The 15,578-nt window shown below is 42.5% G+C and overlaps 2 protein-coding genes across 2 annotated transcripts in view; both read left to right on the plus strand.

Moving 5' to 3' along the window:
- Positions 1-15,578, plus strand: part of sin3aa (SIN3 transcription regulator family member Aa) — a 138,037-nt gene that overhangs the window by 65,532 nt on the left and 56,927 nt on the right. The window lies entirely within an intron of this gene.
- ireb2 (iron-responsive element binding protein 2) lies at positions 1,754-15,534 on the plus strand. The gene is made up of 22 exons (XM_070831071.1): positions 1,754-1,796; positions 4,316-4,402; positions 4,732-4,897; positions 5,037-5,174; positions 5,278-5,526; positions 5,718-5,787; positions 6,153-6,336; positions 6,517-6,656; positions 7,502-7,673; positions 7,901-8,001; positions 8,394-8,510; positions 8,677-8,836; positions 9,046-9,181; positions 10,083-10,167; positions 10,258-10,414; positions 11,177-11,301; positions 11,392-11,496; positions 11,586-11,728; positions 12,095-12,242; positions 12,471-12,593; positions 12,708-12,893; positions 13,626-15,534. Exons 1-22 carry the CDS (start codon positions 1,772-1,774, stop codon positions 13,734-13,736), a joined length of 2,928 nt encoding a protein of 975 aa, XP_070687172.1. The 5' UTR covers positions 1,754-1,771; the 3' UTR covers positions 13,737-15,534.

A 15,578-nucleotide genomic window follows, 5' to 3' on the forward strand; every position in this document is an offset into this window, starting at 1 on the left:
TAACCAAAGGCATTTAAATGTGGCATCATTTTTTTGTAACGAGTTTAAATGTTGTGAGTGTTTGGAAGTCGGAGGGGCCCTGAATGCAGCGCAAGTACACGGCACAGTCTGTCCAGTCACGTGACAGTCATGGCATGTGCTGTCATGTCCCCCAACACATTTCTGCATGTAGTCAAAAGACAAAAAGGGTCTTATTGATCCTTTACAGTGTCTTGATTAGTTGATTATTATTATTTTTGATTTCATTAGAGATGTCATATGTGTAATATATGTTTGCAGTTTTCTTTCTTGTTTATCTAATTCCTTTATGCCTCTTTATCTCTTTTGTTGAGCATAAAGTTTAAACTTTGAGCTATTTTCATTCACACCAGTGGACTAACATTGTACACTTTTGCCAAAATTGTACCATATAGGGCACCATGAGGCTGTGCAGCCATATTTGTTTAAATAGATTGTTTGCACATGGTGTATTGTTTGAGTTCTGTATTGTTCAGATGTTGTTTTTTCATTTTTGTAATGCTCTCTGGTTTTATTTGTTCATGTATCACTGTGTCATTTCCCCCTAAACAGGTTCTAACTAAAAGAGGCCGCTATTAATTTAGTTTTATTTACTTTTTGACTTTTACCCAATAAAGACTTTGTTTTAAAAAGCCACTTTATTTAATTTAATTTAATTTATTCTTTGTTCATTTATTTATCTATTTTTGACCAAAACAAAAGAATAAGCCGAACTAATTTCAGGCCACCTGAGCACTGTGAGAAGCAGCTGAAAGCTCCAGCAAAAGCCAATAAGTGATGAATTTAGAGGATGCATCATGACTTCCTGCTAACAAACAATCAAGTCACTGTCTGCATGTGATTAGTTCACACTCAATAGATCATCAGTTAAGGAATGTGAATACACAGTTACTTCTTGCATTACTTAAAATGCAACCAAATCAGGTGGATTCCTCCTCCACAAAAGTTTATTTCAGGACCGAAAACAGCTTCATATTTCTGTGACAATGTGTCCTGTTCCGCTTTTGCAAATTTGCAGATACAAACATTTGTATTTTGTTGCAGGACCCAATGGACCTAGTAGATGGAACATTAGTTTGTTATAATAGATAGATAGATAGATTATTCATCCTCAAAGGGAAATTCAGGCATCCAGGAACTCACATAGTCAAATTTACAAAGAATAAAAATTGACAAATGATTAATATGATACAAAACAATAATAATATCACTTAATTCTACTACAATGCAATCTCTTTGTTATATTTACATATATTACATAACCTTTTTATTCTATTCATATCATATTCTACTTATATAGGCACCTGTTAAACTTATCTTTGCATCCTATCCTTGTTCTTTGCTGCTGCAAATTACCACAATGTGGGACGAATATATCTTATCTTATCTTATAATATAAAATGTTTTTTTTTTAATCATCATTTAAAAGCTACCGTTGCCAAGGCGACGGACGGTCGTCCTCGTTCCATCAGCGCTGCGAATTAAACGCACAGAGCGGTTGCTGGGCAACGCGGGCGATCTCGACCCGGTCGGGAGGCGTCACGTCAGGTGAAGGTGATCGATCCCGACATTCAGAGGCGGTTCAACATCAAAACAATTTTTTATTTTTTTTATTGAGGCCGTTTTTATTTTTATTCTGTCGGTAATTAGTGAGTGGGCGTGGCCGCACGGATCCCCCCTGCGCTCCGATTGGCCGGCTCCGGTGTTGCCTGTGCAGTCGTGAGAACGGGTCGTGTTGATTTCAGAAGTCATCATGGCGCTCACTTCCCCAGTCAAAGGTAAAGAGGTGTCTTCTGCTAACCTTACCCAGCGCGCCGTCGTCCGACCGGCCCGCAAGCTTTTAAACACGGGAGTCGATTACAAAACGGCTCCTTGCCGCTGAAAAACGATTGTCGCTCGCGTTTAGTTCACGTTACATAACGTGTACCGGCGTCAAACTGTTGGGAGACACAGAAGCTAACACTAGCTAGCTTGGCAGTGTTTGCACTATAACTGTTAAATCAGCCAACGGCTCGAGCTGGATGTGTCTTCGCTGTGGCCGAAATATCACAACTTTAACGTGCTTTCTAGCTCAAATTAAAGTGTGCGCTAATTGCCTTGCGTTTTTCTTATCTCCTCAAGACGTCCGGCCAGTAGCACGATAAGTGGTTAGTTAGCCCGAGTGTGCTCCTCTCGATAAGGACCAGTGTTAGCTGCTTAAACCCTAGCTAGCTTTGTAGCTTGTAGCTGTCATTAGGACACACGCAGGGGGGGTTTAGCATGACAATGTGCTCTCACACTGTTGTTGTCATCACTTATAGTATCCCTGCCATGTCGGTGTGTCATTACTGAGTGTGTTTTTACATTTACGTGAATCTCAGGGTCAATGTGCAACAATACCAGGACTTGTTTTTCTTTCAGCACCTAACGGGGCTGTTGGAAATGGGATTATGGGCCAACTGTGACAATCACACAAATGATAGTGTTGCACTGAGTGAAGTCTGTAATATTTGTCTATCAATTATAAGGGATTTCCAGTAGGTTTCCCTATTTATGTCCATAGGATCTCACTAGTTCCCAGCCTGTGTTTTTGTTAGGTTGTGTTTCAGATAGTATTGCATATGGTCCTGCATGTTTTACATTCTCCCTGCTTTGCATTTGGATTGGACTTTTAGTTTTTGCATACAGTTAGCTGACAAAAGCCTCTCAGTGAAGCAGGATTATTTGACTTTAGGTTGTTGTTTCGCACACTCAATTCCCCACATTGTGCCGTCAAATGATTTGTTGACGCTCTTGTACTCTGTTTGACATAATATGATATCCTAACATACAGTGTATACAGCTAAGAAAGTATATGCAACAAGGCAAGGGAAAATGTGCAACGTGAAATATTTGATATGTAAAAATATGTGCAAATATTAAAGGATGTACAGGAAGAAGAGAGAAGTCGCTCCTCTGTAGCTTGTAGTTATGGCTTATGACTTTATGACAAGCTGCTTGTGAATTTTCTGACCAGAAGAAGCCAAACTCCACATAAAATGTTAAATGTAACACTTGGCACGAGTGTGTGTTCAAATTACACACACACAGCTCTTAAATGACGATAAAAGCTTTGTCTAAAAACTGGTTTATGCTTGTGTAGGTTGGTGTGGCTAAATTACAGTATTTGGTTTGTTTGCCTTCTTCTTCAGCAGCCATGACAATGCTGTTGCTGCATTGCCCCACCACCAGTGAACGTGTTTAGAGGAAATACTGCAGATGGAGACGATATGAAACCCCTAGCATGTCATTCACATTTGATTCTCATCAGATTTGTAGGAATTAGACAAAACCAGTTCTGTGATGTGTGTACATGCATGACAGGGCTGCATGATTGTTCTTGAAGACATTCTACCTTTTTGTATTTATTCAGTAACTACACAGGTTGTAAAAAAGACAATATATGGTCGTTTTAAAAACAATACTTGATGCATATTGGGCAAGTCTAGCGTGCAGTTTTAGTTTCATAAGAATCACAAAGGTGTTATCAAAGCTAGTAACCTGAGAGACAAACGTACAGCATGATGTCCTGTTGCTCTCTCCACAAGGCCTCAGCACATACTTTCACTCTGTTAAAGGAGAATTTCATCAAAATATAACAGCTATAACCTCAGTTTACAGTTTAATTTGTCTTCTTGGCCCAAACCTAGAATGTTACTGCTCTCATAACCAGAGGCAGGACAATTTTACAGTTTTTCATAATCTTAATTTTTAAACATTTTGGGTTAAGGTAACCACATCCTGCCTGAGCTCATTTCACTGCATGTGTAGGCCACAAAGGAAGAAATCAGACTTGAAAGATTTCTCTCTTCTCTGCATTTACTTTCTGCCCTCAAATGCGCTGTCAAATCACTCCTTATCGTTACATTATCCAATAAGCTTATTTGCAGTACGGTCTAATTCAAAGTTTGGCTGAAGATGAATGTCTCAGCTGCTAATAACCACTAATACAGCATGGTATGTAATAAGCCAATTGTATGGATGAACTATGGGCACAGAAAAGTGGGCCTCTCGCCCAGTTTCTTAAAGATGGTTTAATCCTCATCCATGTCTGAACTGGCTTGTTGAGATCTCTGCTGGGTAAATGTTGTTAGTAAGGTTAGGTTTTGTAAGGTAAGGACCATTTGTTGATATTATTGGGCTTAACTTTTAAATCTCACAAAGTAAACCTGCAAGCAGACATGCAGAGGCAAAAAACAGATCTGGAAAGTACCTGTGCTGGTAACACGCAAGCTGAGAATTATATTGGCATTGATAAGTGTGTGTTTTTCCTCTGCAGAGCACCCATACAGCCATCTAATCGACACACTGAAAGATGGCAGGATCAAGTTCTTCAATCCACAGAAATTAAATGATCAAAGATACGGTGAGTTCAGGCCCTCTGACGAAAAGAAAGGATGCAGTGATTATAAACGTGTCCCTCTGTAGAGACCATTTGCAGGTAGAATTAGTAGTTGTACCTTACAAATCTATCAGCATATTGTGCCACACAAGCTGCATGTTTACCAATGGTGTTTTTCCAGATTGCTGTGCAAACATTAAATTAACCTTTATGAACCTGCATTGGCTTGTCTCTCCATGCTCTTAAACACTGTTGTGTAACGAGGACAGTGAACGGCTAATAAATGATTAGTTTAAATGACACACTGTTTGCTGTGGGAAATTAAACCATCTTTTTTTGTTTGCCCTGCGTAGACAAGCTGCCTCTGTCCATCCGTGTCTTACTGGAGGCGGCAATTCGCAACTGTGATGGCTTTTACACAAGAGAGGAAGACGTCCAGAACATTCTGGACTGGCAGCAGCAGCAGAATGAAGCCGAGGTGCCGTTCTCTCCAGCGCGAGTCCTTCTTCAGGACTTCACGTGAGTTTCACCACGATTGCTTCAACACTAGTCGTCTTATTGAGATTTAACTAGTTTCTCTTCAATTAGAGACTTGCGAGTGGATGATGTAGTGATGGGATGTCCTGTAAAGTTTTCCTCTCCCTGTTTCCTTTGACAGTGGTATTCCTGCCATGGTGGACCTGGCAGCTATGAGGGACGCTGTGGCCAAACATGGCGTGGACCCCGGCCTGGTCAACCCTAAATGCCCCACAGACCTCATCGTTGACCACTCATTACAGATCGATTATAGCAAGTGGTGTGTTTGTGTTCACATTTCCTCTTTTTATATATCGACAACGAGCTTCTTAATACATTTTGTAATATTACATTCGTAATGTTTCTTTTGTTTTCATCCACAGTGCCATACAGAATACTCCAAACCCAGGTGGAGGGGATGGCCCGAACCAGAGCCAGGGTCAGGGTCCTTCCCGTCCCACACCCTCCAGGCCTCTGTCCAGAGGAGGCTCACAGTGTGGGGGCCAGCGGGGCTCCTGTAGTAAAGCTTCCTGCAGTGACCCTCCAGCGTCCTCGGGTCGACCTTCAGCCTCTGTCCAGCAGATTGAGAACACGCCGCTCCTCTGCCCTTTCCACCTGAAGCCTGTGTCTGAGTGAGTTTGACACGGGGCTGCTACATTAGTCTGCTGATATCACAAGAGTACGACAAAATGATGTGATATATATATCTACAAACTCGCTTTAGAATTTAAAGAATCTTTCATGAAGAGGACTCATACAGTATGACGTTATCACTGACTGAGAACTTTATCATGTTTACTGTTTACTTGTTCTGTTTTGGCAGAACTGAAACAGCTCTGAAGAATCAGGAAATGGAACTGATCAGAAACAAAGAGAGACTTCAGTTCTTTAAGGTACAGCAAAGGGCAAAACATTTTGGGTTAAAGTAATCGTTCTGTCTTATTGCATCATATCAGAGGGAGAGGAAATGTCTTCAAGGAAAAGTCTGACATTTTGGGAAATATGCTTGGTGAGAGTTAGATGAGGAGAATCGATGCAGCTTTCATTGTTGCTGAATAAAAAGCCACAACCAGCAGCTGGCTGACTTAGTATAAAGACAGGGGAAAAAAGGGGAATCACTCTGCATGTGTCTTTCAATGAAAAGTAAATAAACTTCCCATTTTAGAGAACAGAACAAAACAGTGTTTGTGCCCTGAGTGAGACACAGAGTTAAATGTTTTTCAAACTACTGGTCTTTTCCTGTATGTCAACCAAACAGTGGTGTTCAAAAGCCTTTAAGAACGTGAACGTGGTTCCTCCGGACGTCGGTGCGGTCCACCAGGTGAATCTGGAGTATCTGTCCAGGGTGGTTCAGGTCAGCGACGGCTTCATCTACCCGGACAGTGTGGTGGGAACCGATTCACACACCACCATGATCAACGGCCTGGGCATCCTGGGCTGGGGTAAGCCACTTTTAAACCTTAAAGCTCTTACCACGTTTCTCAAGAACTGTAACGTAGAACCAAGTTTGATGGTTATTACTTCTCTGAGGAGCGAGGAGAGGAAATAAAATGCTACACAAGTTACGTCAGTTTTAAACACGTCTTTATGATTTCTTTTTTTTGCTCCCCCTCCTCCACCAGGTGTCGGGGGAATCGAGTCAGAAGCCGTGATGCTGGGCCAGCCAGTGTCTCTGACCCTTCCTCAGGTGGTGGGCTGTAAACTGGTGGGCTCCATCAACCCCCTAACCACCTCCATAGACATCGTCCTCGGCATCACAAAGGTACCACTGCTCTGCCGGCCTTCCTGTCTTCACACCTCACTAGTGGAGGACAGTGGAACATAAACACCTCCAGCTAAAAGGTCACTACATGTAGGCACGGACAAATTTATAAACGCAAGACTCAAAACTTACTTAAGTTTATCCTCTATTGTTGTGGTACAAAAATGTACATTTTCCACAGTCGTTGGCACTGTTTACAGGAAGAACTGTGTACTAATGCAGTGATTCCAGGGGTTCTTGTGGGTAATTACCTCAGGAGGTAGTTCTGCAGTTGGCATGGGAAAACTAGTAGGTAAGCAAGCTGGGAAGCCTATACAGTTAGCTAAAAGTAGGATTAACATTGAAACATTTAGCTAAATGGTTGAATTAGTCACCTAATAGTGATGTGCAAACAGTTCAAATGTATTGGAAACATTTGTAGTTATGGTAGATAAGATAAGATATTTATTTATTTATTGATCCCTCAGTGGGGAAACTTTGCTGTTACAGCAGCTCAAAGGGACAGACAAAAAAGATAAAAGCACACAGTTAAGAATTAGAAAAATTAAATAGCAGAATATAATAGAATTAGAAAAATGAAATAGCAGAATATAATATAATATATACAGTGGTAAAAACCTATGTACACACAAAAAAAAAGGAATATAAAAGGAATAAACAATTAAAATGGGTAAAGGTTTGTAATAGTTGGCTAAAAGTAGTGGATAAATGGTTGAAACATGAAGCTTCTGATACTCAGCACAAATGCAAACTTGCCCAAACAAACCTGATCACAGATCACAGCAGTCTTATATGATTGATAGTGTGTCTAATGCACTAATGTGTCATGAACATTGATTTTCCAGCACTTGCGGCAAGCTGGGATTGCCGGGAAGTTCGTAGAGTTTTTTGGACCTGGTGTCTCCCAGCTATCAGCTCCTGACCGGACCACCATCGCCAACATGTGCCCGGAGTACAACGCTACTGTCAGCTTCTTCCCCGTCGACCAAGTCACACTCAAGCACTTTAAAAAGACGAGTGAGTCATTAAAGTGACACGGTTTAATACGATTTTTGCCTCAAAGCTTCAACATGTTACAGTGGTTTACCCAAGCAGTTTATCAGTTTATTCAACTTTATTGACTTAACTTATTCCTGGATTCATTCTGACATTTTCAATCTGAATTTACCAGGTACTCATAATTGTGAAGCTTCTGGCCAGCATTTTTGGGATTGTTGACTAACGTGTCATAACCTTGCATTCAGATTTTACACAGAAAAAACTTGAATTGCTGGAGTCTTACTTGAAGGCTGTAAAACTTTTCCGAAGCTATGAAGACCCCTCAGAGGACCCCCAGTACTCTGAGGTAATGTGAATTCTCAGGAATAATAGTAAAACACGATAAGTGAGGGTCAGAGAGGTTTTTTCCTTAATTTTTCCATTTTGCTTGATTAAGATTAGAGAAGAGATGGTCGAGTAATTCACCTTTTTTGTGTAATGATGGTTGGAAGTGCCTCGTTGATGGCCACATTTTCAAAAATAAGCTAAAGGTGCAGCATTAGAGGAGTTAAAGGGCGATTTTTTTCTTTTGGTGGGTTTTTCAAATGGGGGAAAGCAAAGAATTTACAGATGTGATAACAAATAAAATGTTAATTTGAAGCTACAGAATTATCATTCTAAAATATCATATCTAAAATAACCAAAACAACTCTCAAAATAATGTAGCTGCCCTCTAATTCTTCATTTATCTTTGCGCAGGTGATTGAGATCAACCTTAGTTCCATGGTGCCCTATGTGAGCGGACCGAAGAGGCCTCAGGACAGAGTGGCAGTCAGCAGCATGAAAAAAGACTTCCAGAGTTGTCTTGACGAGAAGGTAACAGAGAAGAAACAATAAAACTTTCATTCTAATATCTACGTCTTCACTCTGCCAGTCCCTCACTAATAACTCTGGCTCAGGTTCAGGGTTATACTGACATAGATGATGGAGCTGCTGTTGTTGCGTTGGTCATGCTAATAGCTGAGTGTTGTCTAACCTGCAGGTTGGCTTCAAAGGCTTCCACATCTCCAAGGAGAAGCAGGACGTGCGGGTTCCTTTCCTGCACTGTGGTCAGGAGTACCAGCTGGCCCACGGCTCCGTGGTCATTGCCGCTGTCATCAGCTGCACCAACAACTGCAACCCGTCTGTCATGCTGACTGCAGGTAAAGGAACTGATACGTTGCCAGAGTCAGTACATCAGTTCACTGTTCATTCTACTGTCGTGGTGTATTCTAGTATCCTTCAAGTATGAAAGCTGCTCTCTCAAGTTGGATTTTCTCCTTTCTGTTATTCACAAACGGTCATGATGCTTAACTTCTCTGTGTGTGACCTACTACGGGCACGTTTGAATAACACAGCTGTGTTTCGACAGGCCTGCTGGCCAAGAAGGCCGTGGAGGCGGGGCTTGTCGTCAAGCCTTACATCCGGACCAGCCTGGCTCCTGGAAGTGGCATGGTCACTCACTACCTCAATACCAGTGGAGTCCTGCCTTACTTTAGCCAGCTGGGGTGAGCATGTGTGCACGGTGACCACACACACACACACACACTTTACATACTTTACATAACACCAAGGCATTGACCAGGGATAAACATGTATATGCCGTTCAGCCTGTAGTCGACTAAAGCTTTTATTTTGAAAGAGTTCACACGGTCATTTTGCAGGATGTAGTTTGTGTTGCTGCTGAATAGTTTTGCTTTGTACTGACAGGTGTTTCTATTATTTTGTCCACCTTATCTCTGTCAATGAGGGCAGCCTGAACAGTAGAAACTCCTCTCTGTATAATCCTGTACAGTTCAAATGCAACCGGAACGATAATTAACACTTTTCAGAGAGAACTGAACAATAAAACCTTCTTGAGAGACAGATTTATTGCAGCAGGGTTGTATAAGAGTGCGTTAATCTTCACATGGTGTGACTAATTAACTTGTGACTGAGTGCAGGTTTATAGTAACCCAACAGTAGATGCTTGTAGTTCTTCCTTAAGTACCTCCTTAAGTTTCACACTAGTGATTTACCAAATCAGGTTGCACCATTACATTTTATGGAAAGCTTTAGCTGGTAGAAATGAAGCCAGCGTAGCATCTCAAGCTGTAACCTCCAGAAATAAAATCTAAAAAAACAAAAATATATTAAACTCAACTATTTCTTTGTTATATTTATATGGAGAAATAGATTGTAGATTGAATAGGAAATAGGAAATATGCGATTACATGACATAACCAACAGTGTTCTGTAATTTTGGCAAATGTTATCTGTTACTATTTTGAAACGTCCCAGTAAAGATTATTGTCACTTTTTAATTTAGCTAGATTTTATACTATAAAAAGAGGTTGCACACAGACACGAGATATAAGTGTGAGTGATTTGATGTCTGTTGACAACACTGTGCCGTCCTTCACCCGTCAGGTTCGAGGTGATTGGTTACGGCTGTGCCACCTGTGTAGGGAACACGGCTCCGTTACCAGAAGCTGTCGTGGACGCAATCAAACAGGTAAGATCTTCACGATGCCAGATCAAGCCCTTTCTTTAGAGGAATGCATCTCACAACAATCAAATGTTGACGCGAGCCGCTGTGCTTTAGGGGGACCTGGTGGCCTGCGGAGTGTTATCCGGCAACAGGCACTTTGAGGGCCGCCTGTGTGACTGCGTGCGTGCCAACTACCTGGCCTCCCCGCCCCTGGTGGTGGCTTATGCTCTCGCAGGCACTGTGGGAATCAACTTTGAGAAAGAGCCTCTGGGTAAGGAAGGCACACGTCCGGAGCTGCTCCTCTAAAAGCTGAGGGTCATCGGTGGATTTTAGGAATTTGGCTGATTACAGAGAGCTCACAAAACACTTAGTGGTTCAGTGTCCTGTGCAGACACGCTTCAGCCATAGATCAGGTGACAAAGGAGCAGTGTGAGCACTTAAAGGTCTAAAGCTCTGTGGTAGTGATAACACTCATTAAGTCATTGTGTATAAAACATACTGCAGAGAAGGACCATCATTTAAGGCTTAACATGAGGGGTTGATTTTTCCTTTCTTTGAGGATAACAACAACAATTCTGGGTGCAAAATGACCCAGATTATTATTCTAAGTGTCAGACAACATTATGGAAAGGATCCCTACAGAGACACACCTGTAAGATCCTTTTTGTTTAGCTAGAAACGGCTGTTAGATCGTTCTCTTCAAATCCACCAGACTCCATTTGGGAAGAAAACAGTCATTTTACCTAGTTTGTTTGTGTTATTGTGTGACTTTGGTGTTTTAAAATGTTGGTTCAGATCTGAACTGAGCCTTTAAAACACCAAAGTCACACAAAGTCTCGTATTGTGCAAGAAAAAAGTTCTGTTTTCGTCAGTGGAGTTTTTGGAGAATTTATAAATCTGAATATATTAAACATTCCTTATTTCTACGTCTTAAATAACAACCAAACGAAGATGTTGACAGGAAGAGCCGTGGTTTATTAGTGATCACTGATATTCTATTATATTTATGATGCTAACTTTGTTGTTGTTGCAGGTGTGACGTCAGAGGGGAAGGAGGTTTACCTGCGTGACATCTGGCCGTCCAGGGAGGAGGTCCGGCAGACTGAAGAGGACACGGTCATCTCCTCCATTTTTAAGGATCTCAGAGGAAGGATGGAGGTGAGGACGCTTCTTTCTGTCTTTCTTTCTTTCTTTCTTTCTTTCTCGCATGATCTAAATGTTTTTCTCCCCACTGTGCTCGCTCTCCAGCAAGGGAACACATTTTGGAACAACATTGAATGTCCAGATTCGGTGGTCTTCCCCTGGGATCATAAGTCCACATATATCCGTTCACCCTCTTTCTTCAACAAGTTGGTAAGTCCTCCGACCGTCGCGCTCATCACCATTTAGCCGTGTCTCCGGATTTCACACATCGAATGAACTCCGCTTGTCTTTTGTCTCAGAGTAAAGAGGTTCCTCCTCCTCAGTCGATAGAGAACGCTCACGTCTTACTGTTCCTGGGGAATAAAGTGACCACGGACCACATCTCACCAGCGGGCAGCATCGCCAGGGTCAGCGCCGCTGCCAAGTACCTGCTGAGCAAACGGTCAGTTTCCCATCACAAGTCCAGATTGGAGAATACTAGAATGTGATTGGCAACAGGATGTACGGTATTTTCTAATTACTGCATGGCACAGATACACAAGACTTCTGACTACCAACCCCCAAATCCTCTCAGCTCAAAAACAACAGGAACAAGATTCAGCAAAAACTGTTGTTAAAAAGTTGTTAATTTTGCTAATTAAAAGTACAAAAAAGTATTAATGGAGATCTATATTCCCATGACAAAAACAGAACAAACTTAATCATTAAGAATCAAACAATCATTGAAATGATAATAAACAATATGACAAATAAATATTGAAAATGATTTAAGTGTTCTGATTTATTTACTTCTCACTTTTCTCCTCAGCTTGACGCCGCGGGAGTTTAACTCGTATGGTGCTCGCAGAGGGAACGACGCAGTGATGACCAGAGGCACGTTCGCCAGCATCAAGCTCCAGAACCGATTCATCGGCAAACCGAGCCCTAAGACTTTGCACATTCCCTCAGGCCAGACGGTGAGTGTGACCGTATGAGGAGCAGCAACACGGGGGTGGATTTATTAGAGCAACTTAATCACAGTCTATGCAGTTCTTTACATGTTGGCTAATACAAACACCGGCAGACGTTTGACCTTTGAGCCTTAGCAGGCTGTGGTGTGGTTCAGAGCGGACTATCTGGTTGTTTTTTGCAGTGTCAGACCTCCTGCTGCTAATAACGTGTCCTCTTCCTGTTTGTGTGACCAGCTGGATGTCTTCGAGGCAGCTGATCGCTATCAGAGAGACGGCGTTCCCCTCATCATCCTGGCGGGAAAAGACTACGGCTCTGGGAACTCCAGGGACTGGGTGGCCAAGGGACCGTACCTGCTGGTGAACACCTAGACCTTTTCTTTTTTCTTTTCCTACAATAGAATATTAATTATTCTGATACTCGTTGAGCTCTCGCTTGTTTTTGCCGCTCACCTGCGTCTCTGCGGTCGACAGGGGGTGCGCGCCGTCATCGCTGAGAGCTTTGAGAAGCTGCACAAGAACCAGCTGGTGGGAATGGGCATCATGCCGCTCCAGTTCCTGCCCGGCCAGACCGCAGACTCGCTGGAGCTCAGCGGGAAGGAGAAGTTCACCATCACCCAGCCGGACAGCCTGAGTCCGAGGCAGCAGCTCACCGTCAAGGTAGGGAACACTACTGCTGCTGTTAGAAAGTTGTCACAGGTCTGCAAAGAACTATTTGCACAAAGCAGCTGCATCCTTATATTGTAGTCGTGTTTCTGGCCAAAATTAACCCTAAGTTTAGCTCTGTTTTGGTCTCCACCAGCTCCTGTCTCTCTTCAGCGGCTAAATGTTTGTCTTCACAGGCTAGGCGCTAACTTAGTCAGCACAGAGACTAAACTGTTCAATAAATGTTCTGTAAAACCAGAACAATGAGGCAGAACAGACTAAAACAGTCATGTGATTCAGTGTTTATATAAAACGTACTGATCAGAAAATGAAGTCTTTAGCGTCCTGACTGTCTTTAGTAACCAAGCTTTTCCTTATTTGCATTTGATAACAACACGTAAGCTTTTATTAGGGCGGAGTGATATTGTGAAATACTCTGTTTGCACTTGTGTTATTAACTCCAACAAAGAAAAAAAACCCTGGAAAGGTACAGAATGAGGAAAAGGTTTGTTAACAGCTGTTACCTGTGAAGAAGTGGTCACCGCAGACACCAGCGTGATCCGACTTCACCGCAGACGGAGCTTCACGAGCCATTTTTGACGCCGTTTTTCAGTCGATTTCCAGCATTTTGCCCCTTTATGAACGACTTTTGACCAAATCGACCTCGTGGTTTCTCTGTTTGATCCCTTTGAACATCTCCTCAGTAACAAAACCTCCGATGAGCTTGTTTCTGTGTTTCTCTTGCAGACGAGCCAAGGAAAGTCGTTCTGCGTCACCGCACTGTTTGACACCGAGATGGACGTCATCTTTTACCGACACGGAGGGCACCTCAGATACGTCGCTCGGACTTTGCTCTGAGCCTGCAGCCTGCTGAATGTGCCCCGGGTTCACGAACGTCATTTCACCAGTTTTGTCCTCGGCGTTTGGAGGAAAACCAGCGAGCGACACAGAGACCGATGATCAGTCTGCTTTGAGCCGGACGAGCGTTTCCAGACCCGTACCTCAACTGCTTCTCCATCGCTCACCGCACGCTGCAGCAGTCCGAACAAACGCAGGAGGGCGTGATGGCGAGGACACTGTGCCCTAATCGACATTTTGTTTTTGTGTTGTGTTGGTGGAGCTTGCAGAGCACTGAGGGGACATTTCTTTCATCAAGGACTTAAACGAAGAAGAAATGAAGCAAACATGGTGCTAGGTACTATGGCATGGATAGACTGTTCTTCGGGTTCAGCGCAGCCAGTTTTTCCCCCAGAATCCAATTAAAGTGAAATTTTGTAAATTTAAAAAATTTGCAGAATTGATGTCAGTCGCCCAGATTTCTTAGTGGGGCCAAACAATCGTTTGTAAATTAAAGTTCTGTTAATATTTCTTTAATCAAATTGCCTTTTGCAAAACGTACAATTGCCTCCACTCAGTTTTTATTATGTGAGATCCCAGTTGTTGCTTGTGTCACTGAGCTCCCTGCATAAAGATGTCTCCCTCTGAAATGGACAGTTCTCTGTGTCACATTAAAGGTAAATGAAACATTTCTCAGCCTAGAGAATCAGTTGATATCAGTCCACAAAGGCGCTGCGAACACTTCTTAAGCCCATGAATTAACACAATTATGTTTTATTGTGTAATTACTGAGCTTCAGAGGTGCTGCTGGGCAGACTGTCAAGCTAAGCTGCCGCCTGTAGCTTCATATTCATCGTACAGCCACGACAATCTTCTCATCAAACTCTCTAAAACAGGAAGCAAAGAACTTGTTTTTCCCCCCAAAAAAGTAAATTGCTCACTTTTAACTGTTAAAAGTGTTTTGAAGATAAAAGCTTCTCTGTGTTCACTTTCATTTCTTCCAGACTGATTAGATATGACTGAAGCTGCTTGCATGAGGCGACTGATACAGTGAACGGACGCCGGCCTGCCTATAATACAGCCGTTCTTTACATGCATTGAGGTACAGTCTTTTCCCGTTTGTATCGGCTCTATATGACTTAATATTTGTGCATGTTCAAACCAGTTTGGTAGATAATTGCACTTTCTGAACTCATCCATCCAGTGTAACTTGTCACCTTATCTAGAATGAGGGTTGGAGCCTTTATGCATTCGTTTTTTTTTTTGTTTTTTTTTTGTTAGAGAGCATGATATTGTGCCGGCTGTGTTCAAGAGAAAGTTATTTATTGATACCTACACTATTCTGTGATGTGTGGAAAGCATTTACTGCCTGAAACTGTTAGGAAAACGTGTAGTTTTCTCTGCGTTTTGCTTTGTCTTAACTGCCAAAACGAGCTGAAGCAAGTAGCAAGCTGTCATGTGATGATGATGATGATGATGATGATGATGATGTTTCTCACAGCGCTTCGTGTTAAAGGACACGTGGAGGGTTCGTAGTTCCTCGGCCAGGCCAGTCCATCTTCACAGTTTGCCTTCTTAGCTTTGAGCGGGTTGTTTGAGTTTGAGGCTGGAGCAGCGCTGTGGAGGGAGCGTGCAGCAGCAGCAGCAGCAGCAGTGAACCTGTGGTGTCATCACACCTGTAGCAGACAGTCTGCTGCTGCTGTTTCAGTTTAGGGAAGCAAACCGGGTGCATCGCTGCACGTGTGAGCAGGTGTGTGGATGTCTGTAACTCTGAATCATGTTGTAAATAGTTTTTAATAAATGGTAAAGCAAAGCTGGAGCTGTGGCGGTCTGAGGTGTGATAGGTGTCAATATTTGACCTTC

Source organism: Pempheris klunzingeri, chromosome 5 (assembly GCF_042242105.1).
Source record: "Pempheris klunzingeri isolate RE-2024b chromosome 5, fPemKlu1.hap1, whole genome shotgun sequence".
Taxonomy (NCBI): domain Eukaryota; kingdom Metazoa; phylum Chordata; class Actinopteri; order Acropomatiformes; family Pempheridae; genus Pempheris; species Pempheris klunzingeri.

What these genes read in the sequence shown, in the direction of transcription:
- ireb2 (XM_070831071.1), top strand. Translation starts at nt 1,772, where the DNA reads ATGGCGCTCACTTCCCCAGTCAAAG. An exon ending in AGAGTTGTCTTGACGAGAAG is followed by an intron (nt 8,511 to 8,676) that starts GTAACAGAGAAG and finishes TCTAACCTGCAG; the next exon opens with GTTGGCTTCAAAGGCTTCCA. An exon ending in CCTCTTTCTTCAACAAGTTG is followed by an intron (nt 11,497 to 11,585) that starts GTAAGTCCTCCG and finishes CTTTTGTCTCAG; the next exon opens with AGTAAAGAGGTTCCTCCTCC.